The following is a 25,896-nucleotide window of genomic DNA, read 5'->3' on the forward strand; positions in this document are numbered from 1 at the left end:
ATCAGTGCATAGCTGCCTTCCACATTATAGCCACCACGTGGAGGATATTTCTAAAGGCCAAACTGGACTGGCTCACAGATCATGTGGCCTCACTAGTAGATGTGCTATTCAAATTATAATAAGTATTTCTAAATTTGCATCTGTACTCATAAATCATCACATGCAAAATTGGTGTCTTCTCTGGTCCTCATTTTAGTTGATGCATTTCCTGTTTTTTGAAAATTTAGGTGGCTGTCTGAGGTGATGCAGCAAGAACATATCCCATGCAAAGGATGAGGAATTGTTGTGAGAAAATAAAGTGTCCTGGCATTCTTGCAGAACCACATCCTTGGCTGGAAAACCTATGTATAGGACAGAGAGGGGGGTAATTAGGTATCCTTCTTTATAAAGGACAGTCATCTGTTTGAGGGGCTGTTCAGTCCAAGCCTACTTAGAAGATAAAGTAGAAGAAGGGAGAGCAGAGAGGTCTTGAAGTTGCCCGTCAACAATTAGCTCCCCCATAATAGTGAGATGTATAGTATTTACAAAAAAATATAGTATTTCTAAATGTCCTCTTTTTTGGTGATGCATTTCTTCTTTTTTGGCTACCCTAAAGATAATGGTAGCAGTGGGAGGGGGGAGAGCACTTAAACATTGCAATTTTTAAGAATGTTGTGGTAGAACACATGTTTCTAAGGCATGCAGTGACTGTTCATACAACACAACAACCCAGAGTATGTTGTTGAATTGTGGGTTGTTGTGTTGTGTGAACCCATCTGTGCTAAGAAAACATGCTTTGTTAACCACGAAAAACCCAGAGTTCACAACCCAACAATACCCCATGGGCTGTCTTTGTGGATTGTTGATGGTTAACAAACCATAGTTTGTTAGTGAGGTGTGTTAATAAAACACTACATCCCATGATTCAACAACAACCCATACTCAACCCATGCTTTGGGTTGTCATGTTATGTGAACCCAGTCAATCTCTGCTTCAGTCCCTGTCATCTGTGGTAGAAGAGCTGGGGAATTTTGCACTAGCACCATGGTGAGGCTCAGGGTTGGGGCATTTTTTTCCCTTTTGAGGGCTTCATTTTCATACTGGTAATGTGTCACGGGCTGCATGTCAGCAGTGGGAGAGCTAAAGCCAGTTGTGGGCAGGCCAGAGCCAAAAGTGGGTATGTCACCGCTTTTCTCTTTTGGATACCACCTTTTCTTTCTCCCTCTTCCTTCCTGCTCAGCAGGCTGACAGGGAAAGGTCAGGTGGTTCTTGCTAGAGGTGTGAACTGACTGCGTTCAGACCTCTGCCCCAACTCAGTGGAAGGCAGCTCCTTATAAATGACATTTACAGCTGACTTCAGAAAAGCTGCATCAATGTATCAGAGTGGTAAATATTTTTTTTGGTGGGGGAAAAATAATAATAATAATAATAATAATAATAATAATAATAATAATATCATTTTGCCTTTTGAAGTGATTCTTACTTTTGCAATATGCAAGTCTTGGGGGAATTTGTATTATGATCCACATGGCATTATTTTCTGAAAGGTGGAGCAGCAGGTTCGATTAAACATTTGTTGCCTTGTCTCGAGAACTTCAGGCTTGTGACACTTGACTCTGGAGTTTGCACCATGGATTTGCATCTGGAAGCAGCACAAAATGGGAAAGAGAATCTCACACATGGTTGAAAGATGAGCTGCATAATGTAATTTGAACATTTCGTATCAGCTGGTGGATACCAGAGGAAGCTTGGCATTGTTACTTAGTCTTCTGGAAGTGGTTGATAGGGACAGTGTGGAACATGCAGTTAACAGGAGAGGGAATGCTGGGTACAGCTGGACCAGCAAGTTCAAAATGCCAATAGTAGTTTGCTACCCTTCCTACAAGTATGGAGATTACCCATAACAGCAAGGGTGAATAACCTCTAGCCTGTGGAGACTCTTGATCCAGCCCATGGAGTGTTGTGCCCTCTGTGCAGCCCCCTCAGCCCCACAAGCTTTCTCCTCTCCACAAGACATGCCCTTCATGGAGGCTACAGGGTGAAGAATTCTGACGGTTATCTCCAATCACAGATCGGAGATAACAGTGAGGATTCACCCACACTGTTGCTTTGCTGACTGTGAAGCTGGCCAGAGAGACGGGAACTTGGCCAGCTCAATGTTGCCCATGTTCCATCCTTCCCAATGTGGGAAGAAGGTAGCGCGAAGTTGGGGTAGAGTCAGCCAAGCCCCAATGGAGGTGAAGGGGAGTTGGCTGGCTCTGCCTCAGCTTCACTGCTTTATGGGACTCTCCTTAGCCAGGAAAGCCTGTGCACAGTGGAGCCTCATCCCTGGCCTAAGCGCCGGGTTGAAAGATTCAGCCAGTGAGCAAATGATGTCACGTGGGTGTAGCCAGTTGCACCTCAATGGGCGTGGCTGGACCCACCTGACATTATAGGGCCTGCAGAGGGCTGGGTGGTGAGTCATGTCCCCCCTTCTGGTTCTGCCCCCCTGCATTATGGAAGTGAGGCCATGTGGAAATATTACAATGACAATGACCAAACCTAATATGAGTTCTTAATACACATACACATCTATAAAAGGCAATGATGCTAAGGGATTCCTCGACAGGAATTTTTGGCAAAGTCCCCCCACCCATCTCCTCATACAATTGACATGTTTCAGAAAAGAGAACTGCTGAGTTACCTTTGGCCCTGGGTGCTCCAGATGATGCTTTGATGGCACCACTGCCCTGCCCCATTCAGTTGATGGAATTTGATGGAGGCAATGGGGCTGGCGGTCCAGATACCATCATCTTCAACTCCTATTCCTCTGTCAGAAAGCATCTTTCATCATGGATCCATGGAACGGGTTTCTTTGTCTGTAGCCTACATGGTTAGCTGCAGTCATAAATGTGTGGCTGAAGTCAAGTGGCCGGCCTTCAGATATAACCTGTGCACAGCTTTTCCATGGTGGAAAATGCAGTGATCTGATTTTTCTAGTTGGATCATTCAGGACAACAAAAGGCTAATGTGGATGTGGTACTTCTTCAACATCCACTTTGCTAGGGTGACCATATGGAAAGGAGGACAGGGCTCCTGTATTTTTAACAGTTGCATAGAAAAGGGAATTTCAGCAGGTGTCATTTGTAGGCATGCAGCACCTGGTCACTCTATGAAAGAGGGCAGGGCTCCTGCAGCTTTAACTGTTGTGATGAAGAGGGAATGTCACCAGGTGCTGCATGCCTACAAATGACATCTGCTGAAATTCCCTTTTCTGTGCAAATGTTAAAGATACAGGAGCCATGTCCTCATTTTCCTATGGTCACCCTACACTTTGTAGAACCATCTGAATTTATGGTGGCCACTGGTGGCCACTCAGAGTACAGAGAGAGGAGGTGACCACCGACATTCTGTTAAGAGGGGGGGACTGTATGGAGGCCATTCTAAGCTGGGTTGGTCACAACCACTTGGATATGTGGTGGCTATTCAAAATCACTGTGAACATTGGCTGCTTGCTCATGATGAAATGCTCATGAGCAGGCAACACCATGCATAAATTGCGCATTAGCATGGCCCACTTGTTTAGGTTCTAGGTTAGAGCATGAATCTGCTGACACAGCACTAAATCCCCTCCTTATAGGGGACAAAATACACACAAATATATAGACATAGACTTTAAATATTATACATTTAAGGGCACAATCCTATGCATGTTTAAAGTCCTACAACTCAAAGCATTCCCCAGCCAGCATGAGAGGCAGGGTAATTCTCAGAATTGTAGGACATTTTTTTTCTGTCTAAACATGCCTAGGATTGCACCCTAAAACGAGTTGGCTTTATTTGGAAGACTTTATTTAAAGTTAGAATTGATAGATTACATCAAATATATTACAACACCAGATATATTACAACACCACACAAATGAAGTTAGGAGGTAGGTGTTGAGATGTGGCACATGTTCAACCTGTTTTGTGCAAACTGTAGTGGTTGCAAATTTGCTTCCAGGCCTAAGTCGAGATGCCATTTTTTTAAAACAAAAAGTTTTAAAGATTTGCATAATGTCTTGGGACCTTCAGGACTGTCTCCCTACTTTCCAGCTGAGACCTAGTCAACAGGCCTTGCTATTGGCGCCATCTTTGTGGCACGTTTGGGCAATGATGCTAGAAACCATGTGTGTGTTTTGTGTGTGTCTTACAGAAATATTTGTGGAGTCCTATATTTGTGGATTCTTTTTCCTGAAGAGGCATGGAAAGATGCCTTCTGATCTTTTGTTGTTGTCGTTGAGAAGGGTGTGAGGTTCATATCCTCCATCAGTGTTTTGGTTGGCCGTGTTATTTTTCATACTGTTTTCTGTGGCTGTTTTTATGTTATTGTTGAGTGGCATCAATATTACACTGCTGGTTTTACGTTGCATCTTTTGTTATTGTAAATCACAGCGAATTGTTCAGAAACACTGTATATACATTTTGAAAAGAAATGAACAAAAACAAATTTGTTGATTTACACCAATGTTTCTTTCATGGTCATTAAATGTGTCACAACTATCTTTTAATCCCTAGGTCATAAGGTGTATAACAACAGGTGCTGACTGGGTGCAACTTTGCCACAGTTTGTTGTGTTGACCCTATGTATTGAATGCAGGCTAAGTTAGTCATGCTCTAGTTCCATTGAAATTGTTGGGACATGACTGTCATCACTTATGCCCCATTGAATGAGTAACTTAATCTGGGTCCCACCCAATGACTCCATCTCCAAATGCCTAAATTAAATATTCATATCAAATATATCTGTTCTTCATTGACCTAAAGTCAGCTACAGGTTATGTCAAACCAAGGTCATGTTGGCAACAGGTCAACTTGATAATGCTGTGTGACAGATGGATACCTTGAACAAAGATCCTTATATGTCATAGCATAACACTATATTTAGGGATTTCTACAACCATCATAGTTATGAATTGGCCTTCACAGGTAAATCCTATGCATGTTTGTTTGTAGGTAGGCGCACTGAATTCATTGGAACATCCCCATGTAAGTGTGCAAAGGATTAAAACTAATGGTTCACATGTAACAACAACCCATGATTCAACAACCCATACTCAACCCATACTTTCAGTTGTCATTACATGTGAACCAGGTCAATGAGATATTTACTGTTGATTTTAATGGGATATGGATAGCACCCATGCAATGCAAACCTAGGTATGTTTACATGGAAGTAAATACAGCTTATTTCAACAGGGCATATCCCCAAGTGCATATAGAATAGGATGGCAGTTTGAGGCTATTGGTGAATGGCTTTTGATTTAAATGAAATCAGTGTTGCACCCCCGTGGAAGTGGGTACAGGGTTCAGCACCTTGGATACCTCCTTCAGAACTCTGACTGGTTCTGACTGAAACAGAGGCTTTGTCTACACTAAGCAGGATATTGCACTATGAAAGCGGTATATAAAAGGCAGGAGCCACACCAAACAGGATATTGCAGAATGAAAGTGGCATATGGTGTGTGTCAATGGGTTATCTATTGATATCTATTTGATGAGAAGTGTGAGGCTTACAATGGCCTGGTTCAGACAACACGCTAAACCATGCTACTTAACCACAAACTGTATTATGCATTCCCTTAACCCTTTTGTGGTTAAGATGCATGGTTTAGCGTGTTGTCTGAACCAGGCCAATGTCTTTCTGCCAAGAAAATGCTTTAATAGTGTGGGTGGGGGCAGGCGAGGCACTTTACCTGCCATTCGTGCCCCTATATAACAATTTTGTTGTGGATTACTATGTCTTTCCCCTACTTTATGTACCTTTTAAAAAAATCATTTTTTCTTAATAGCCAATTTTTCCAATTGGGAAACTCTGGCATAGATAATAGCATTTTATCACAATCTATAGCCATGGACTTGTCAAATTTTAGATGTAGGGAAAATATTAACTATTATTTATTTATTACTTGTTAATGAGACAGTTAACAAGGGTTGCTATGTTAAAAAAATACTGTTTAGGATTAGCTGTGTTGGGTCAGCACCATATCAGGAAGTACTTGATTATGCCATTACTGCTGCAAGCTTTTTTTGGGTGGGGGCATTGTGCAAGCACAGACACAGAGGTACTAATAGTTAGCGTCAGTACATTTTTCTGTCTGTGTAAGGTCTGCTTGTCTGCTTGTGCTGTTTTAAATGTTCTCAATTAGAGTTGGAAAATCTGTGGTCTATCAGATGTTGTTTGATTCCAACTCCCATTAACCCCACCAGCATGGTCAGTGGTCAGCAGTGATGGGAGTTGGAATCTTTCCTCATCTGGAGGCGACAGTCCAAAACTCAGTGGGACTTATTTCTGAGTAGACTTATAAAGGACTGAACTGTCTCTGCGTTGAATCATATTGTCTTCTAAGAAAACATACTCTGTAGAGGTTTCACAATTTTCTTATAGATTTTCCTCTTTTCATAGCTTTACTTAAGTTTCTTCTCTTCTATAATACTAGATATGCAATAATGTAGTCCTGTATTTCAGGTTCTGTTTGGTGGCTGATATGTAAAGCAAAATGGCTAAAGTTGACACCTATCACTCCTGCCCTGCTATCCATAAGCTCTCTGTGAAGGCTATCAATGATGACCCTGATAGGCTTCAAAATGGATTTACCAGGTAATGGCTTCAAAACAACTTCTAAAGAAAAGTTTGGTATTGCTCAACACAGCAAAAAGGAAAAGAAACAGAAAACAGAAAACAAAATAACTTAAACCTGAAATGCTATTAGGAGTATAACCTCCAGTCCAACCAAAATTAAACATATCCTTTACAGTACAATCCTATAAATGCGTACTCAAAAGTAAGCCCAACTGAGTTCAGTGGGAATTACTACCAGGTAAGTGTGTACAGGACTGCGTTTAACTCTTTCCCATTGAAATTAAAAAGATTTACAACTCTTTTGCTGGGTTGTCCTCATTTGCTTTGATAACTCCTTATCTATTTTCTTTAGAATGGGTAGAGATTCTGTTTTTAATAGAATTAGGAAGAAGTAGTTCCTATTTGTAGCATTACATTTATCCCACAGGTAGATCCTCACTTACCTCTAATGAAATCCTCATAGACTCTGCTTAAGGCTTCTCTGATGAATCACTTCATTCCATTTGAGCGCACTCAGAGCAGCTGGGGCAGCAGAGAGAGCCTGTTCTTAAAAATTGATGTCCTATGTTAAGTGAGGAAGGGAGAGCAGGAGAGGGGGTCAGAATCCAGCCCCTGTTTGCTCCCCCTCCAAATGAAATGGTCAATACCCAGGATCCCCATATGTTCAGTGCTGGCTCCAGGTTCAGAGAAGAGAAATGCACAAGCAGCATCTGATTGGGGCACACTATGCGCCACTTAACCATGCTCCTCCCAGCAGTGGCTGAGTCCCCAGTTGCCAGCATGCCTACTGTTATCTCTGATCTCAGGTTGGGAATAACAGTGGGGATTCCTTTCTGGAGGCATTTGACCAAGAGCAAGCCTTGGAGGTCAAGCTTTGCCTCTGGAGGAACCCAAGGAGGCTCCACGGACCAGATGCAGAACCTCAGTGAGCCAGAGGGTCTGTCTCCCTGAGCTATGTGTTCATGTGCAGAAGTTTGCTTTCACATGGCTGGATCAGGGTAATAGTACCTTTGGAGCATTGTTGTCTGAGGATCTCATATTTGTGTTTATCATATATATATCATATATAAAGAGCTGCTTCTGATACTTTTTGGTGTTTGGGGTCCTTGAGTTAATCTGTATATGGCATAACGTCTTGTAAGTGGAAGGTCTTGATTTTAGAATATTCTTGGGTTTTTTGTTTTTAAAGGAACATAATTGAATTACTCATTCAATTACACAAGGGAATTTAACTCCACTGTGGAGCCGTAATATTAGGGATTGATTCCAAAGTTAGTCTTCCTTATATCCCATTGATTTTTATGGGTCTACTCTAAAATTGGATACAACCCTTAGCATTTACTGTATTTTAAGGTATTAAAAGCATTTCACATTTATTACTTGGATAACAACAATGAGGGAGCCAATCTAGCCTACCTTGGCAGGGAGTTCTGCAGTCTGGGAGCAGCCACTGAGAAGGCCCTCTCTCACAGCACCACCACCCATGCTTCCGAAGGCAGCGGTACCAAAAACGCCTCTCCTAAAATCTTAAAACCCAGGCAGGCTTGTATGGGAGAAGGCAGACTTTCAGGAAGCCTGGTCCCAAGCTGTATCTATAAAATGGTAATACTAGTGGGTCTGTCTCTCCATGGGTTACTGTGAGAACAAAACAATGTTATGAATATAAAACTCCTTGCATATTAAGAGTATCACATGGGATTATATATACAATATGTAGGCAACCTAGTGTCCTCCAGGGATTGGATCCAATATCATTGTTCTGCCAGCGGAATGGAAACTGCTGGCAGGATGGGACTTCCCTGTCGTCTCCTCCCCCGCAATCTCCCATGCACCCTCCAAAAATCCTCTGGAGGGTCCCCAACCCTCTGGAGCTGATTCAGAGGGTGTTCAGGGGGCTCCAGTATGTGGGGAAGAGGACAGGGAAGTCCCATTCTGCCAGTAGTATCACTTCTGCGGGCAGAACAATGATGCTTAATCCAACCAATGTGTTTTGGAGTTGTAGCCCCAAACCCCAAACGTCTGGAGAGCATCAGATTGCCTACACTTGACATATATGAATGCTAGTCTCCCCGTGTACATCTGAGTCACTGAATGGATTTCCACCTCTTCCCTCGTGATGCTGGAGTACATTTTTGCATCTGCTGATTCTCTTAGCTCTCTTCTTTCGGTTCTGATTCCAACCGGACATTTTAATTCCCCTCTGCTTCTATTCTCTGCTTTGACCATCTGGAATGGCTCAAATAAATACAGAGATGGTGCATCTGTCAGGAAGTTCTGTCTGATGAAAGTCTGCTTGACATCATGGGATGCAGAACTCAGGCGGAAGGTGATTCCTGGACTGCGTTTTTCGCTACGTCACTCCTGACAGTAATAGCATTGGTGATTGAGCAAGGAATGCATGTTCCTCCATGGTTGCCTAATTGGGAGGGCTCAAGGAATTGCAAATGCACCTTGAAAGGGACTAAACGTGTTGTTGATTTGTGTGTGTGTGTTTTTACGATTTGCTTTGGAAGGACCCACTCGCTGTGTGAAGAGGACACGTCTTCCGAATTGCAGAGAGTCATTTCCATGGAGACAGGCGGCCTGCCTGAATCGCGAACGAGCTCATTCACAGGCAGTGGAGCAATGGCTAGGTAAGCTACATTTACAAGACACCAAGGCCTTGCAAGAGGTTAGGAGTGTCGCAAGAGGTGAACAGTAGCTTGTATTGGAAGCAAAGGGGTGGGTTGAGCAGCATTAACAACATTGTCTATGAAATCAATTCACTTCGTATTGGGCAATGATAAAAGGAGTGAAATGAAGGGGAAGTTGACCTTGATCGATATCATTATTACATGTCAGTCTAGTTTTGGGGTGTGCTGCTTTGGGTCATCAAGGTAAGACAGGAAAGCATGTTATTTTGAGTTCAAGGAGAGGGTGTAAACATGACAGAGGAATCTTGATGTGGTTGTCAAAATGTCGTTTGGCTTTCTATCAGAGCTAGAAGGTCATATTTTATATTGAGCATAGCTAAACTCCTGCTTCAAAGGTTTTCTAGGAGGTGGGAAACCAGGAGCTGCACAAGCATTAGAGCTTGATGGCGGTTGCCTCATCACCACCTAAAAATGTGGCTGTGTGAAACACCACTAAGCCATGTTCTGTTCTCCTCTAATATAAGTAAGACTCTAATATAAGTGGGCTTGCAAATGTCTAAATATTGGCATGAAATAATTTACTTGGTCAACAAATGAATTAATCCCCCTTTATCACCACTGAAGATTTCTTTCTACAAAAATATCATTTAGACAAAAGCAAAATGTTCACCATGCAACTATGATAGAGAGTTGCCACGATCCTAAAAGAAGCTTAAGCTCAGGTGAAAGAGGGAGGGTTTCTTTTTTACTGTTGTTAAGGCATGAAGAACCTGGTCAGCAAAATAGCTCTGTCTCCGCATTAACGATGGAGAGCAGAGGCTGTAAAAGCTTCTTGTTGGTTTACTTTGGGCTGAGCAGAGCTATGAACACACCAATGGCACAAGGCTCCTTTGCACCATTAGCTCGTAGTGAGTGTGGTACTATCATGGCACCTGCTCACTTCACTAGCCCTGCCTCAAGCCCTGTCCTTCCTTGATGTCATGTCTAGATGTGACAAATGCACATGTATCCTGATTCACATATGTGTGGTCTCACTTTTTGAAATGTAAAGATGGTGCATATTTATTTATTTATTTAATTCATTTATTTCATTTATATCCCACCTTTTTTCCTCCAAGGAACCCAAGGTGGCGTACATAACCCTCCTCTCCATTTTATCCTCACAACAACAACCCTGTGAGGTAGGTTAGGCTGAGAGTCTGTGACTGGCCCAAAGTCACCCAGTGTGTTTCCATGGCCAAGTGGGGACTAGAACCTGGATCTCCCAACTCCCAGTCCAACACTTTAGCCACTACCCCACACTGGGCATATTAATGTATGCACACTTACCATATCAAATGGATGCATCAAATAGAACGAGTGAGCTAGATTAAGCAATTGGTTTTATATCCATCATGTATTCAGTTTTTGCATAGTTTGAGGAACTTTATTTATTTATTTATTACATTTATATCCCACCTTTCTTCCATAGTGGAACTCAAGGTGGCTACATGTGGCTCCCAGGTGGTCTCCCCTTCAAGCACTGACCCAACCAAGACCTGCTTAGCTTTAGCAAGCTGACTGCCTCGTGTGCCTTCAGACCATGCCATGGGAAGCTAGGAACAAGCCTATGGTGCAACAACTATAATGATATATACTAGCGTATTGAGTGCTTTGCAAGACATCCTGAACAATGTCGTTCAAGAATGTGTGGCCCTCCAGATGTTGGATTGCAGCTCCCATAAGCCTTTGTCAGCATAGCCAATGGTGAGGGATGATGGGAGGTGCAGTCTAACAACATCTGGAGAGCCACAAGTTCCCCACTGCTGGTATGTTTGTTAACTTTGTCCTGGTCAGTTTGCACTGCTTACCTGTCGTCCCCCCACCTGCTCTTTCCTTTCAGGTTATCATGGTTTGTCTTATCGCTGAGATCCTGGGCCAGGAGAAACTTACATCATGAAGACCAAAGGCCTGATTCTTTTCTTGAGCGTATCCGAGGGCCAGAGCTCAAGGATTTTTCAAGTCGAGAGAGTAATGCCCAGTTAAACTATGAAGACACAGGTGGACTGAAAAAGTAAGAGGATACAGTTTCAGTGGGAGAATATTTGCTTTGGATATTGCATTCAGAAAGGAAGAATAAAATGGGTATTATTCTAAGTATGCCAGTAGAGGCATACTTAGTGCAGTACTGAAGGGTTGGCAGACTTAGGGTGCAATCCTATGTACGTTTAGGCAGCAAAAAGTCCTACAATCCCCAGAAAAAAGTCCTAAAACTCTAGTTCTGTAAGGGCACAATTCTATGCATGTTCAGACAAAAATGGCCCTATGCTGGCTGGGGAATGCTAGGTATTTTAGGATGTTTTTCCTGGCTAAACATGCATAAGATTGCACCCTTAGGCGCTCTCCTGATACAGTATGTAGGTGTTTCCAAGCCTTTCTCTCTCATAATACTAGAACCTGGGGTCATCTTATGAAACTGATTGGCGGGAGATTAAGGACAGATTAGAGGAAGGACTTCTTCACATAGTGCATAGTTAAACTATGGAATTTCCTACCACAAGATGTAGTGATGGCCACCAACTTGTATGGCTTTAAAAGGGGTTTAGACAAATTCCTGGAGGAGAAGGCCATCAATGGCTACTAGTCCTGATGGCTATATGCTACCTCCAGTATCAGAGGCAGTGTGTCTGTGTACACCAGTTGCTGGGAAACATGAGTGGGAGGGTGCTTTTGCACTCATGTCCTGCTTGTGGGTTTCTCATGGGCAGCTGGTTGGCTATGGTGTGAGCAGAATGCTGAACTAGATCCAGGAGCATATTGATATGCTCTTATGGTGTTCTCCAGATGTGTTGGACTACAATTCCCCATTCACTGGCAATGCCCCCAAACTGATGCATGATCAACCTGAGGCTCAAGGAAGGTGTCTTCATCATGTATAGGGTTTCCAGCATAGGAATGGTAATTCTGATTGGCAACGATTCCCATTGGAAACCCTACATATGATGAATGGGGTGCCCATTTATGAATCACCAAAAAAGAAGAAATGCATCCATAAAAACAACAATGTGGCAAATGAGAGCACAGCATGGTAATTGATATGTATTGCTGCAAATTTAGAAATAATTATTCTAATTTGAATAGAAATACAGTACTTGTCAGTGTAGTGTGGAAGACTGTGCTCATCACTTCTGTTTCCATGAGGTCCAAACTCTGGGTATTCATCCTTCAGCAACCCTGGGTTCGGATATTGACCCTGAGTGGTTAATTGGAGCAGAAGTGTGCAGAAATATGGGAACCTGCATTCTTGCTTGCTTGCTCATTCCTGCTGCATTTCCAACAACCCAGGGTTTGTTAACCATGGGTTGTTAGCGACATGCGAACCAAGTCCATATGTTACATTGGAAGTACGGGATCAAATGTGCTCCTCACTTCTGTTTCTACGAGGGGTGCACAATGTGTGACACCCCCAAGGCCTTAATTGCAGCCCCCATAGTCCTTTGAGCTGCCTCTGCCACCATCAAATTCCCTCCTCCAGTGATCTTGATGCAGATTACACTTTCTTACTGGAAAAGCACCAGCGAAGAAACTGAGACCTGTTTCATACAGATATAGCAGTGAGGAAAAGGTGATCTGTGCCAGGATCACTGGGATGTGTGGGTGCATGTGTGTATGTGGACGTGTGTGTTAGGGTGGCCATATGCCCTCTTTTGCAGTGAACAGTCCTCCATTTGAAGGCTTACTAGAGGGCTGACTTCTATTTTGAAGGCATCCTCTTGCTGAAATGTTGTTCAGTCCAAGGCCAGTTTAAAGATAAAGAAACATAAGGTGTGAGAGCTGGACCTCGAAGTTGCCCATCCACAGCACCTGGATAACTGACTGAGACAGGCACACAGGTCACCTGGTCACAGTCTTCCACACTATGGTGAGATCTACTGTATTTCTATTTCAATTATAATAATTACAGTATTTCTGGATTTGCACCTACACATATCAATCAGCATATGTGAATCTTATGAAAATCATTGTCTTCTTTGTTCCTCATTTTTGGTGCATGTTCTTTTTTTGGGGGGGGGAGGGGAAGGAATTCATAAGTGGCCACCCTAGTGTGTATGTGCATGTATGAGCATGTATGGGCCCTGGTTTCTGCAGACTCCCCAAATGACAAACATTCAAAGTGGGCTCTCAAATACCACACACATGACCTTTTCCTATCATGACAGATTTGTAGTGCTCCGGCCGTGCCTCTAATCTGCTGTGGTCTTTGCAGCAACAATGTTTCTGCTTACCGTCCAGCAGTCTTGGCAATGCTCCTGTGAGGATGACCAGAGAGGCTTGAAGAACACTTAAGAATCGAAGCCAAATGGAAGCTATAAATAGTCAGATCCTCAAGTGTCGAGCATTACTACGCCTGAGAACAGGCTAAAGTGCTTCAGACACTAAACGTGGTCCTAAACGTGTACGGGCTGCACGTGAACAGAGGCAATTGGTGCCCTGGATAGTTAGTTATGCAAAGGAGCTTAGTGCTGCGGACAAAGTTGACCTCCTTAATCTTTTCAGCATATGGGAAGAACTAACGATTCAATCAATGATGGAGGTCAGGAGATATATGCATACAGCAGCCAAGAGTACTTTTAGGGTTGTTTTTCATGTTATGTTCCCATTTGTTCATTCATGTATTCATTCACTTTAACTCACTGTAGTCAATGGGCTCTGGCCAGATTTAACGTCAACTACTCCAACAACACCAATGAAGAGTAAGTACACCATGGACAACCTGTGTCTTGCTTAGTCCTCGTCCCCCACCTAATCTCCCCTTTGCAAAGAACACTCTGCTGACCATTATAGTTTGGTTTTCCTCTTTGTTTCTTTTTAAGCCCTATTTCAGCTATAAATGCTTTTCAAGAAAGAAAAGCTCTTGCTTGTAGACAAGCTATTCCTTTCCTTCTTAGGAGGATGCTAGTGATGCTGATTTGAAATTTCTCTGCAAATCCCCTCCCCCCACTGCTCCAACACTTCCATTTATAATTCCTTACTTTGAGACCTGGTCTTCTTGGGTTAAACTGGCTGATTCTGTGGAGTTTTTTCTAGTTTAGTTCATGTTTACATTTATGGATGCATTTTTTAAGTCTGTCTGTCACACACATATACAAATGCACAATCTCTCTCTCTCTCTCTCTGTCTCTCTCTCATATTTTAATAACTTGCAGGGTGCTTTCCCTAAAGTCACACATTTCAGGATGTCTTTGCATTTACCTTTCCAACAGTATTAATTAATTTCCACATTAACTTAAATGATAAGCAACTTCCCATCCTTATGGTTTGCACTGCCATTTCAGTGGGAAGTAAACTACAGCTGTTCTTCTTTCTCTAAGGCAAAGCCAAAAGTATTGCAAAAAAGGTAGTGATTCCCCTGTACACCCTTGTCCTTGATCTGAATAATGGTGTGTAGGTGACAGAGGTGTGATCAGGGCAGGCCTTTGGAGGGCAAAAGCCTGGGGACCTACTCAGCAGCATGAGCAGGAGGCCCCAAAGAAAACATTTTGAAGGAATTGGGGTCCTACATTTTACCATCTAAAGAGCACTCCCCCATTAGACCCAGCGGAGGCTAGTGGCTCCGATATCAGTGGGGTGGTGTATCGGCTCTGGCTTTCAGCCAGAACCAACCAGAACCCTTCACCCTTTGGATCGCTCCTTTAGAACTCTGACTGGTTCTGACTAAAACCCAGAGTGGATTAGACCATTAAACCAGACTCTACAATTACCTAACTGTACTACTGATAGGTGATTCTTCTTTTGAAAAGGACACTCTGTCCAGAAGGACAGAACTAGATACACCCCTGTTCCTGAATGTTCTCAGCGTCTCTTACCAGTAGCTCAGGAAAAAAACAGTCAACTACTCTGGATGCTCAGGAGTGATTAAACACAGAATTGCCCCTGGTCAAGGGCGAACCATACATTAGCAAGACTTCTGTCAGTAAGCCAGTGGCAAAGTACCTCTGTTCACGTACCCTCAGTATCTTAAAAGATGACAAAGCCTGTTGTGAAAATTGCATGGGGATAATCATAAAGTTGCTAAATGGGCTGCAGAGCTACCTAGTTTTGTTTTGCAAATACAGGGTTTGCAGGGCTGCAGCACTGGGACTTTTCATTATTATTAGCAGGGACGCTGATGTCATCTGCCACCCCCTTCAGCATCCCCTGTTCCCTCTACTCTTAGCTGCAATCCTCACAGTGGCTGGAGGGAAATGCATTTTCCCCAACAAGAATATATTCCCTGTTGTAATGTGAAGTCTTTGGGGATTGCTTCCTCTTGAATGGGCAATTAAAAGCTACCATATTTCTTCGATTCTAAGACACACTTTTCCCCCCATATAAACATCTCTAAAAACGGGGTGCGTCTTAGAATCGCAGGTGCGTTTATTATTTCTTGGAATCAAAGCTTTTTTCCCGTTGATGGTTCTGAAATTAGTGTGCGTCTTACAATCGATGACGTCTTAGAATCGAAGGAATACGGTATTAGTTTTACAAAAGGCTTGTTCTTGGTGGTGATGAAATTGCTAGAATTGGTTTGTTGATACACATCAACACAGCTGCCTGCATTTTGGGACTGTCCTTGGGGGCGTGGCTATGCCCGCACTAATTTACCACTACACAACTGTGCAAATGCTTGTAAAAAAGGCCAACCTCTATTTTTCTTAAAGAAGATCAGTTTCAGGAAGAGAATTTGGACAGGAGAAGCAATGGGGTGGGTGAGGGAAAGTTTAGTGTTTAACCCTTTACTTGCCAGCCAAGTCTCTCTAGCTGCATGTTTGCTTCCCTATAAGTATGGAAGTTTTATAGTTGCTGGGATTTGTTCACAAGGACTGGTGGAGCAGGCCAAACCAGCATAACCTATGTCAAGCTTCCTAAGCTGGTCTCATCAATGAGGAAAAACTTAACATTTCACCAAGGAAGTCATGGTAGCAATAAATAGGTGCTAGCAAATTCATAGAGAGCAATCAAAACTCTTGCAAAATCAGCCAGCTGCTTTTGTGGTGCTGCAGCATTCCTGGGATTTCCTGTCTAAGCCTTGCAGTCTCTGAGTGGCCCTTCCTGGCTCCCTTTGTGTTAGCTTCAGCTGCTGATAGTCAAGGATGATGCTAAGTTTATTACACCGTGTTATGCAGAAAGAAGGAAGAAAAGAAAGAGGTTAAGGAGGAAAAAAAGGAGGAGGAAAAGAAAGAGGAGAAAAAAGAGGAAAAAAAGGAGGACAAGAAAGAGGAGAAAAAAGATGACAAAAAAGATGATAAAAAGAAGGCAGAAGAGTAAGTATGAATTAGAATGATTGTAGCTTTGCAACACTCATCCTGTGCTAAAGGGCATTGAACACAATGGGTTGGATCTAAATTTCAATGTTAGCAACTGGGCTGGCAGAAGTGGACTTCCCACCCCCCTCCTTTCCTGCAGCCCCCTGAAAATGCTACACAGAGAGTCAGATGGCCCTGCTGAATGGGGATGAGCTGTGAGGGGGGATCCCCAAAGACTGGGTGGAGGGATCTTCCGTGAGCAAATCCCTTCCTCTGGCGGAAGGCAGATCCTGGATCCAACCCAATATTATTATTATTATTATTATTATTATTATTATTATTATTATTATTTATATAGCACCATCAATGTACATGGTGCTGTACAGAGTAAAACAGTAAATCAACTCACTGCAGCTTGTGGGTGCTTCCAGATGTGGCTACATTTTGCAATCGCCCAACCTCATTCACAGAATCTAACAGGAGGTCCAGACGACATGGTTTTCAATTTTAACTCTCTGCCGTGTCCCATTACTTCTTCTACGCTTTTTTCCCCATGTCCCAAAAAACCTGTTAAGCAGGGAAAGATGGAATAACTGCACAGTGACATTGGACTGGTAGCACTGGGAGTTTTGCCTTTGGAAACACTCTGAGTTGTCCAGCTCTTTATTGGCTGTCATCTCAAAACCTATGATCAGTTTTCATTTCAGGATACTACAGCTGTACTTCCTAAGATGCTGCAGTTGCTCAGGAAACCTGCTACATGACAGGGAAATTTAGGGCATTTTCTCTCACACACAATCTTTTTACAAACACGGGATCACTTTGGCAGCTGCATACATGCACAAATATCTCATCCCCATTTAGCCCCAAAGTGCCTTTGACAGGTCAAAGCAGCACTGTATGCACCGCTTTTCGATGGGCTAATTATTTCATGGTGCTCCTGTCCTGTGTAAATGCAACCTACCCCAAATTGGTGCCCTCCAGATGTGTTGGATGACAACTTCCAACATGCCCCAGCCAGCTGGTGTAAAGGCTTGCAACCACACAGATGAGGCTGATCAGGTGAGTCTTCCCTTCCTCAAGTGAAAGACTCCTCTGATTGACTCCATCCATGCACTTACAGACCTTTCAGAACTACAGGAATATCATGGGATGAACCCATGGAAACACGGATGGTCGCTGTACAGAGTGTCGCTGTAATATGCAAAGAACATGAGTCAGGCATGCTTAAACTTAAGGCCATGTTCTCTGCTTGCTCACCCAGAATGGTGTAAGAAGACATAAGAAGCGATGGTTTACTGCAGTTTCTGATTTCTTATTGAAGTGGCCTGCTAGGGCAGCAAAAGGTGCTGCAAGTAATAGCAGTAGTGTTCTATGGGATATAAGATCCAAGTAATCCCAGTATTTAGGCTTCTTGTGCTGACCTAACTGGCCACAGAGGCTGATGGATTTGGCACATCATGTGACTGATGATCACATACAGCCAACTTCTGTAAACCGCCCAGAGCCCTGGCTATGGGGGCGGTAAGTGTAATAAATAAATAAATAAATAAATAAATAAAACTTGAATGCTAGGGCTGTTATTGGAACAATTGAATATCAAGTCCACCTTTACTGCTGGAGTGAATTAATGGAATTCCATTGATACCATCAGTAAACAAATTACAATCCTATGCCATACAAGCCTATGTATGTTTACTTAAATCCCATCGAGTTCAATGGGACTTACTCTGAAGCATGTGTGCACAGGATTGCAGCCTTATAGTGCAGTTCTACACATGTTTACTCAGAGGTTCCACTTAGCTGAGTGGGATTAACTCCTCTGTAAGCATGCTGAAGATGACAGCCCTAGTCAAGGATCATTAAGCCTGTGGCCTCCAATGGTTTGTTTCCAAGCAGTCTTGTGAAAAGGAGGGCTCAAAAGAAATACAGTGCACTAAAGACAAAGTGAACCTTGGTACCGAGAAGTGTGTTGCAAAGCTTACATCCTAAGTGTGTGTAGTATAGTACCAGTGCTAAAAAGAAGAAGTCTTAAATAATAGTAGTGGTAGTGTACTTTGTGTAGTGGTAGTAAACTTGTAGAAATAATAGTATTGTGTAATACTGCAAAAGTAGTTAGTGCACTAGTAGTAAACTTGGTTAAGAACACTGTCTGGTTTCTGCCCTGCATTTAATAGTGTAAATATAGTGATATAGTGTTATGACTTTGGTGGGGAAAAAATGAAAAGAAGAAAATAGAAACACCCTGTTACCTATGAGGATCTCTATTTGCTACAGCTACACTCTTCCGCTATTTTAGGTCTGTGATAATTAATGCTGGCATGGATTCATGTTGCTCTTTCCGAGGTGGGATGAATGTGTATTGATACTTTGATGGGGAAAGGTTTTCACATCTGTTTGGGCAATATGGATAGCAATCTATTTGTTACCCTGATTGGTTCAACCTCCAAGGTGCTGTGGAGCAGTTCAGAGTTAAACATATGACTAAAGTACTTGAGTGGTCCTGATGACTGATGAGATAAACTTGCCAATTTCAATTTAAGAATGTGCATGTAGGTCAGCCTTCTCCAACAGGGCATCTTTCATGCGTTGGACTGTGATTCCACAAACTCCCAGCCAGCTTGGCCATTGCCCATGGTGGCTGAGAATTAGGAGAGACAAAATCCAACACGGTTGGAAAGAGCCATGTTGGAGAAGGTCACTATAGGTGTTCTGTTGGGCCAGACTAGATGTAGTCTGGCCCAACAAAATATGTTCCTTACTGAACAGAGCCATTGTAGCCTGCTCCAGGGAGACTGATCCCTCTGAAACATGGATCAATGGTCCTTCCTGTGTACATACCCATCTGTATGTTTCTACTTTTCAGGAAGAAGAAAGAGGTCTTTGTCATGGATCCTTCAAGCAATCTGTATTACAGGTGGTTGACAATCATTGCAACGCCAGTATTCTATAACTGGTGTTTGTTAGTGTGTAGGTAAGCATGATTCATTAATAGGCAATTAATGAATTGCTGGTTTGGTTTCAGCCTTTTATATTTTCATCTTCCACATCTGACTGGAGAGCATCTGGTTGGGAATGGCTGGACTGGGCTGGGATAGACCAACGATTCCATTTAAGGAAGCTTGATATATAGTTATATAACATATTTGAAGGGAAAAACAGTACTGGAGATTTTTCTTTTCTTTTCAAACAGCTACTATTTCAATCTACATCATAGTCTATAAAGGGACAATGCAAATGAGCAAACAAAACACTTTAAAAAAATGGAACAATAATGAGGGGTGGGGAAAGAAATTACATTCAGATATCTGAACCATTGGTCAACCGAGCCTAACTTTCCCCAGCCTGGTATCTCCCAGATCTGTTGGACTGCAACTCCCATCATTCCCAGCCAGTGTGGGTTGCTAACTTTAAAAGTGTCCTCTCTGAGTGGTACCAGCTCTCCAAGACAGGATCTTTCTCAGTCCCCATGCCTGCAATACCTTTAAACTTCATGGAAAAGAGCCAAAGAAACTTCATAAATGATTTCAGCAGTATTTTACTATCCCAGGACACATTGAAATATATTTTGGGGGCAGTAAAATGACCCCAAAACAAAGATATGTGTGTGGTTCCAGAGGATGTGCACTTAATTCTGCTTACTTGCAGTATGGGGATTTTTATTTTTATTTTTTTTAAAAAAATCCCAATGGGACTTTTAAACAAATCCCAATACTTTAACATTGGCCAGGAAAACAAACATCTGTCCCATTGGCAAAATTCAATAGATTTCTTGTTTGTCTCAGGCAGAAAGAAAACTCTGGTCATTCAAATCTGCCTCCCTGGATCACTTTTTGTTGGACATTTTTATGGAACATGTTACATTGGCTTGGACAAAGAATATCCCCAAACCAAGAATTCAGTTGGTTTTGGGGGAACATATTTTGATTCAGGCACTTTTTGTGTATAGAAACAAAACTGTGGTAAATGGCTGAAATTTGAGGACACCATCTACTACCATGAAGGTGACATTCTCCCAGAACATGTGTGGGCAACCTGTGGCCTTCCAGATGATTTGGCCTACATCCTCCATGATCCTTCACCATTGGCTATGCTGTCTGGGGCTGATGGGACTTGTAGGCAAAATATCTGGAGGTCCACAAGTTGTCCATCCCTGTCCTTGAAGGACTACATTGAATACTGCAGTGGAAAGTGCACCTGGGATAACATTTATCCAATGTTAGATGAGAGTATTTAACTGGAAATATCTTGTATTGAACCTGGCCTGGGACCTTCTGGAAGTAAACCATGTGCTCTTCAACAGAGCTACAGCACTTCCCTTCTTACATGCTCACCTGCAAGACTGGTTTATTCCTTGAATATAGATGAATGTACACATATAAACAGAGATATATTTCTGCACCACCCCATAGACAGCAAAACTAGTTTTTAAAATGATAAATTATATACCCTTGAGCTATTGGGTCAGATCCAGCGGTAGTCAGAGTGACTGAAATCAATGAGGCCTAATTTTGTCATGAGTCACTTACATCTCATTGATTTCAATGAGTCTACTCAATGGCCCTGTTCACACAACCCACTAAGCCGTGGTTAGTGAGCATGTTTAAACTGTGGTTATGTAGCCACCATGGTTAGGAATGGTTCACATAACACACTAAGTCATGGTTCACATGACACTAAGCCATAATGCTTAGCTTAAAATGCACAACCACTGTGGCTTAGTGTGTTGTCTGAACAGGGCCTAAGTATGACTAAATCTGGATCCAACACTTTGTTTTTGTTTTTGCAATATGTCATTTTGCATACCATATGTCCTCAAATTGCTACGAGAGCTAGTCCATTACACTACCCCTCTTGCTTAGTCATTCTATATATGTATGTATGTGCATATGTATGTACGTATGTAGGTAACTACCTATCTATCCATCATGGGCAAGTATTTTGAGATAGTGGTTCATTTTAGCCCTACAATTCTATGCATGTAGCAGATGAGTTTGATCCATCTATAGATCTTTCTGAAGCAGGAACTGCATTCCCTTTTCATCTCTGATTTGCAGTGGTCTCCATGCTTGCAACGGCCTGTAGGCGCCATCTGGTGGGTCCAGGAGAGCCGCACTCTGCAGGCCATGAATAATCTTTTCCCTCAGATTAATCACTTAGTGCAGTTCAGCAGCTGAACTTGTGTCTGTTCTTTGTGTTCAATACTAAGAAGACAAGCACAGGCTCAGTGCCAACTCCATAGTATAAATGTTGTGTCCACGGTCCACATAACGTTCAATGTTCGTAAGTCCTATTATTTTCAATTGGTAGATTAGCATGTGCTTAACTCTCCCATTGAAATCTGCCCGGATAGCCTTGGACCACTTTGTTTGCCCTAATCAATTCTTCTATTCCTTTACGCTTGCTTAGAGCCTGTTTTGAGGAGCTTCAAATGGAACACCTTACACTCTGGCTGATCTTGGATTATTCCTCTGATATTGTGTACATCATAGATACGCTTGTCAGATTCAGGACAGGTGAGCAATTTTCTGCCATGGAATTACACTGACGAATCCACCTCTTAAGAATGTCAGTCATACTGGATCAAAAGAGCAGAATAGTGGCAGTGGATGCAATTGTTGAGATCCTTAATACAGCCTTCCCCAATATGGTGTCCTCCAGATGTGTTCAACTCCCAGAAGCCTCAGCCAGCATGGCCAATGGTAAGAGTTTTCATCCAAAACATCTGGAGAGCATCAGGTTGAGGAAAGCTGTTATAGTACAGCTCCCTGATTTAAAACAGCTTTCTTTCTTTCTTTCTTTCTTTCTTTCTTTCTTTCTTTCTTTCTTTCTATTTCTAGGCTATCTTGTAGGGCAGGAATCCCCCACCCCACCACAAGGTGGCTTACGGGAATAAAATCCAATATAATAAATATCCATACAATGATAAAATAGCAAAAACTCATATAAAAACAACAAATTCCAGCAATAAAATATCTGGCCTAGACAGTTCTATAATCTACAACATGGTTGCAAAGCACAGCAGTCCAATCAACCATAATCAGGGTGAGGCCACAGAAAACAAGCAAGTCTTAGAGCAGTACTACTCAGACACAATGACCAAGTTCAGATAACATGCCACAGCTTGCCATGGGTTATTTAACTCACAACGAGCCGTGGTGCCCACGGTTGCCAAATTGCATATCCAACTTCCATGTGGGTATTGTTATGTTGCATGAACCCAGCAAGTGTGGGTTATAGGAGGATTAAGCAACCCTAAAACAGACCATGGGCTATGGAAAGATTGTTTAATTCCCATATAACCCATGCTTGCCGAGTTCACAAGGGCCCTTTCTACACTATTTCCCCCCGGGTTCTCGCCTGTGCATCCAAATGACTCACAAGGGATCCTGGGGTCAACTGGCGATGACCCCGGGAAAATGGAAAATGGGGATTTCCTGGGTTTTCTGCGGTCCCGAGACCATCCTGGGGCCACGGGAGGTGTGTGGGCGCCTGTCCCTGCTTCATTCTCTGGGAAACAGGCATGGAGCTCTTTGGGCACTTTATGCCCATCGGGGAAGGGGGGAGCGGGGTCAGATTTTTTTTTAAAAAAAAACTTACATTTTTGTTGGGAGCAGAATTACTCTCATCTCCCCTATTTATTTATTTATTTATTTTTAATGGTGGGCGCGACATCCCTCCTTCCTCCTGGAATGTCACACGCCATGTGTGAATCCATGGGGAGGATCTTGCAAACAGAATATCGTGAGATCGTGCCCGCTCCCTCCTGGAAGGCCGGGAGGTATAGAAAGGGCTAAGGTACAACAATCCCGAGTGGAAACTGCATTTTCAAAATGGTGGCCACACATGCCTTGCCTGCACCATAGTTATGCTGAGGGTTAAATAACCCATGGTGGGCTGTTGTGTTGTGTGAACAAGCCCACTGTATACAGTGGCGCTGGTGACCACTGGTAACCACTTCAAAACACATCCGTGTGGCAAACCATAGATGTAAAGTGCTCTGCACAGAGTTCTGATTATTTCTACTGTGCTGTTACAAGGGCTAACTACAAGTTTTGCACAAATGCTTGCATTCATGCCTTGGCACTTCTTCTTTTTTCCTTTTTCCTTTTTTTTTTTTTAAGAGAAGCCATTTTGGCAGGGGTGATTGAGAGTGGAGAAGCTACAGGGGAGAGGGTGCTTAACATTTTCCAACCTCCTGTTTCTCTGCTTGAATCTACTCTGCCTTCCTTTTTATGAAAGTTTTCTAATGCATCTTTATGAGGGCAGACATGCACTCAAACCACCCTCCCCCCCCCGGTGGGGTGGGATTTGGAGCAAGCAAGCAGTTAACAGATGGGGAAAAGATGAAGTTCTCTCCACTTTCAGTGGTTCTCTGCCAAAGCAACTTGGGTTGAGTCCAGAAGTAATCATACTTGGAGGAGACCCTTTGAAATCAATAGGACTCAAATTAGACATGAGTAACTTAGGTCCCATTGATTTAAATGGTTCTACTCTGACTATATCTGGATTGAACACTGTTTCTTAAAAACACACATACACACTCAGTATCTGAGCTGTGCCCAACAGCTCACATCGTAGGTACCAGGCAAGTTCATTTGGGGGACATTCCATATCTGGGGACCTACTAATGAAAGCCATTCAGCTGGACCACCCAGAGAAGGGCCTTAGAAGAGGGCCTTAGACTCTCTGTAGGTATATTCAGGAGGAGTGTAATGTAAATAAGAGGAGCATGATGAGTACAGCAATCTCACTTGCCTTTGCAAATCTATGACAAGCTTCCTGGTATAAACATTTCTGCTGAAGAAATCTCTTGCCTTTTCTTTTTGCTTCGCTTCTTAAGGTTTCCTTGAACAAGGACTGCTAGTTCGAGATGAAAAGAAATTACGACAAAATTATCAAGCCATGAGACAGTTCAAGTTGGACTTACTGTCTCTTGCTCCAACAGACTTGGGCTATTTAAAATTTGGGTTGAACTACCCCGAACTGCGGTTTAACCGGTTGCTGAGGTTGGCCAGGCTGTTTGAGTTCTTTGACCGCACGGAAACAAGAACAAACTACCCAAACATATTTCGTATCGGGAACCTTGTCTTGTACATTCTCATCATTATCCACTGGAATGCATGTATATATTATGCCATATCAAAGCAAATTGGATTTGGAACAGACAGCTGGGTCTATCCCAATGTGTCCCATCCAGAACATGGGCGTCTGTCCAGAAAGTATATTTACAGTTTGTATTGGTCGACGTTGACACTGACAACCATTGGAGAAACTCCACCGCCTGTGAAAGATGAAGAGTATCTATTTGTGGTCATTGACTTTCTAGTGGGCGTGCTTATCTTTGCTACCATCGTTGGTAATGTAGGCTCTATGATTTCTAACATGAATGCCTCTAGGGCAGAGTTCCAGGCCAAGGTTGATTCCATCAAACAGTACTTGCATTTCCGAAAGGTCACTAAAGACTTGGAAGCCAGGGTTATTAAGTGGTTTGATTACCTCTGGACAAACAAGAAAACAGTAGAAGAGAGTGAAGTCCTTAAGTACCTTCCTGACAAACTGAAGGCTGAAATTGCCATAAATGTCCACTTGGACACGCTACGAAAAGTGCGAATCTTCCAGGATTGTGAAGCTGGACTCCTTATTGAGTTGGTGTTGAAACTAAGACCTACTGTCTTCAGTCCTGGAGATTACATTTGCAAGAAAGGCGACATTGGGAGAGAAATGTACATTATCAAAGAAGGGAAGTTGGCCGTGGTGGCCGATGATGGTGTGACGCAGTTTGTTGTCCTAAGTGATGGCAGCTACTTTGGAGAAATCAGCATTTTAAACATCAAAGGCAGCAAATCTGGTAACAGAAGGACTGCCAACATCCGGAGCATCGGTTATTCTGATCTGTTTTGTTTGTCGAAAGATGACCTGATGGAAGCTCTCACGGAGTACCCTGATGCCAAAAAGGCACTGGAAGAAAAAGGACGGCAAATTTTGATGAAAGACAATCTCATTGATGAGGAAGCGGCAAAGGCAGGAGCAGACCCCAAAGATTTGGAAGAGAAAATGGATAAAATTGAGTCGGCTCTAGACATCCTCCAGACCAGGTTTGCCCGGCTGCTAGCAGAGTACACGGCTGCTCAAGCCAAAGTCAAGCAGAGACTTGTGAAAGTGGAGACCAAAGTGAAGAAATATGGGGATGGGGATGATGAGGCTGATGATGAGGCTGAAAAACCAGGGGAAGAGAAGAAGAATTAGGTGCACATTTTGATCTTCAGTCAGCGCAGAAAATGGCATCATAAAAGATAAATATGCATGCAAATATGTAAACATGGTTATTTTTATATGGGCCAAAAGCAATGCGTTTGTAGAGTTTTTAATTGTAAATAGGAGATTCTTACGTTTTATGATATTTTTAGAAACAG

General features: G+C 42.7%; 1 protein-coding gene across 2 annotated transcripts; it reads left to right on the forward strand.

The window, feature by feature from the left end:
* Positions 1 to 6,499: 6,499 nt before the first annotated feature.
* CNGA3 (cyclic nucleotide gated channel subunit alpha 3) lies at positions 6,500 to 25,831 on the forward strand. 2 transcript variants are annotated; one of them, XM_063127497.1, is made up of 8 exons: positions 6,500 to 6,600; positions 9,096 to 9,215; positions 11,098 to 11,268; positions 13,895 to 13,948; positions 16,361 to 16,498; positions 19,347 to 19,454; positions 21,890 to 21,996; positions 24,324 to 25,831. In XM_063127497.1, the coding sequence occupies exons 1-8, from the start codon at positions 6,500 to 6,502 to the stop codon at positions 25,727 to 25,729; spliced, it is 2,205 nt and encodes a 734-aa protein (XP_062983567.1). In that variant the 3' UTR covers positions 25,730 to 25,831. The 2 variants fall into 2 exon arrangements, with proteins under 2 accessions (XP_062983567.1, XP_062983566.1); XM_063127496.1 differs by lacking the exon at positions 16,361 to 16,498.
* The last annotated feature ends 65 nt before the right edge of the window (positions 25,832 to 25,896 follow it).

Source organism: Elgaria multicarinata, chromosome 5 (assembly GCF_023053635.1).
Source record: "Elgaria multicarinata webbii isolate HBS135686 ecotype San Diego chromosome 5, rElgMul1.1.pri, whole genome shotgun sequence".
In the NCBI taxonomy this organism is placed as follows: Eukaryota; Metazoa; Chordata; class Lepidosauria; order Squamata; family Anguidae; genus Elgaria; species Elgaria multicarinata.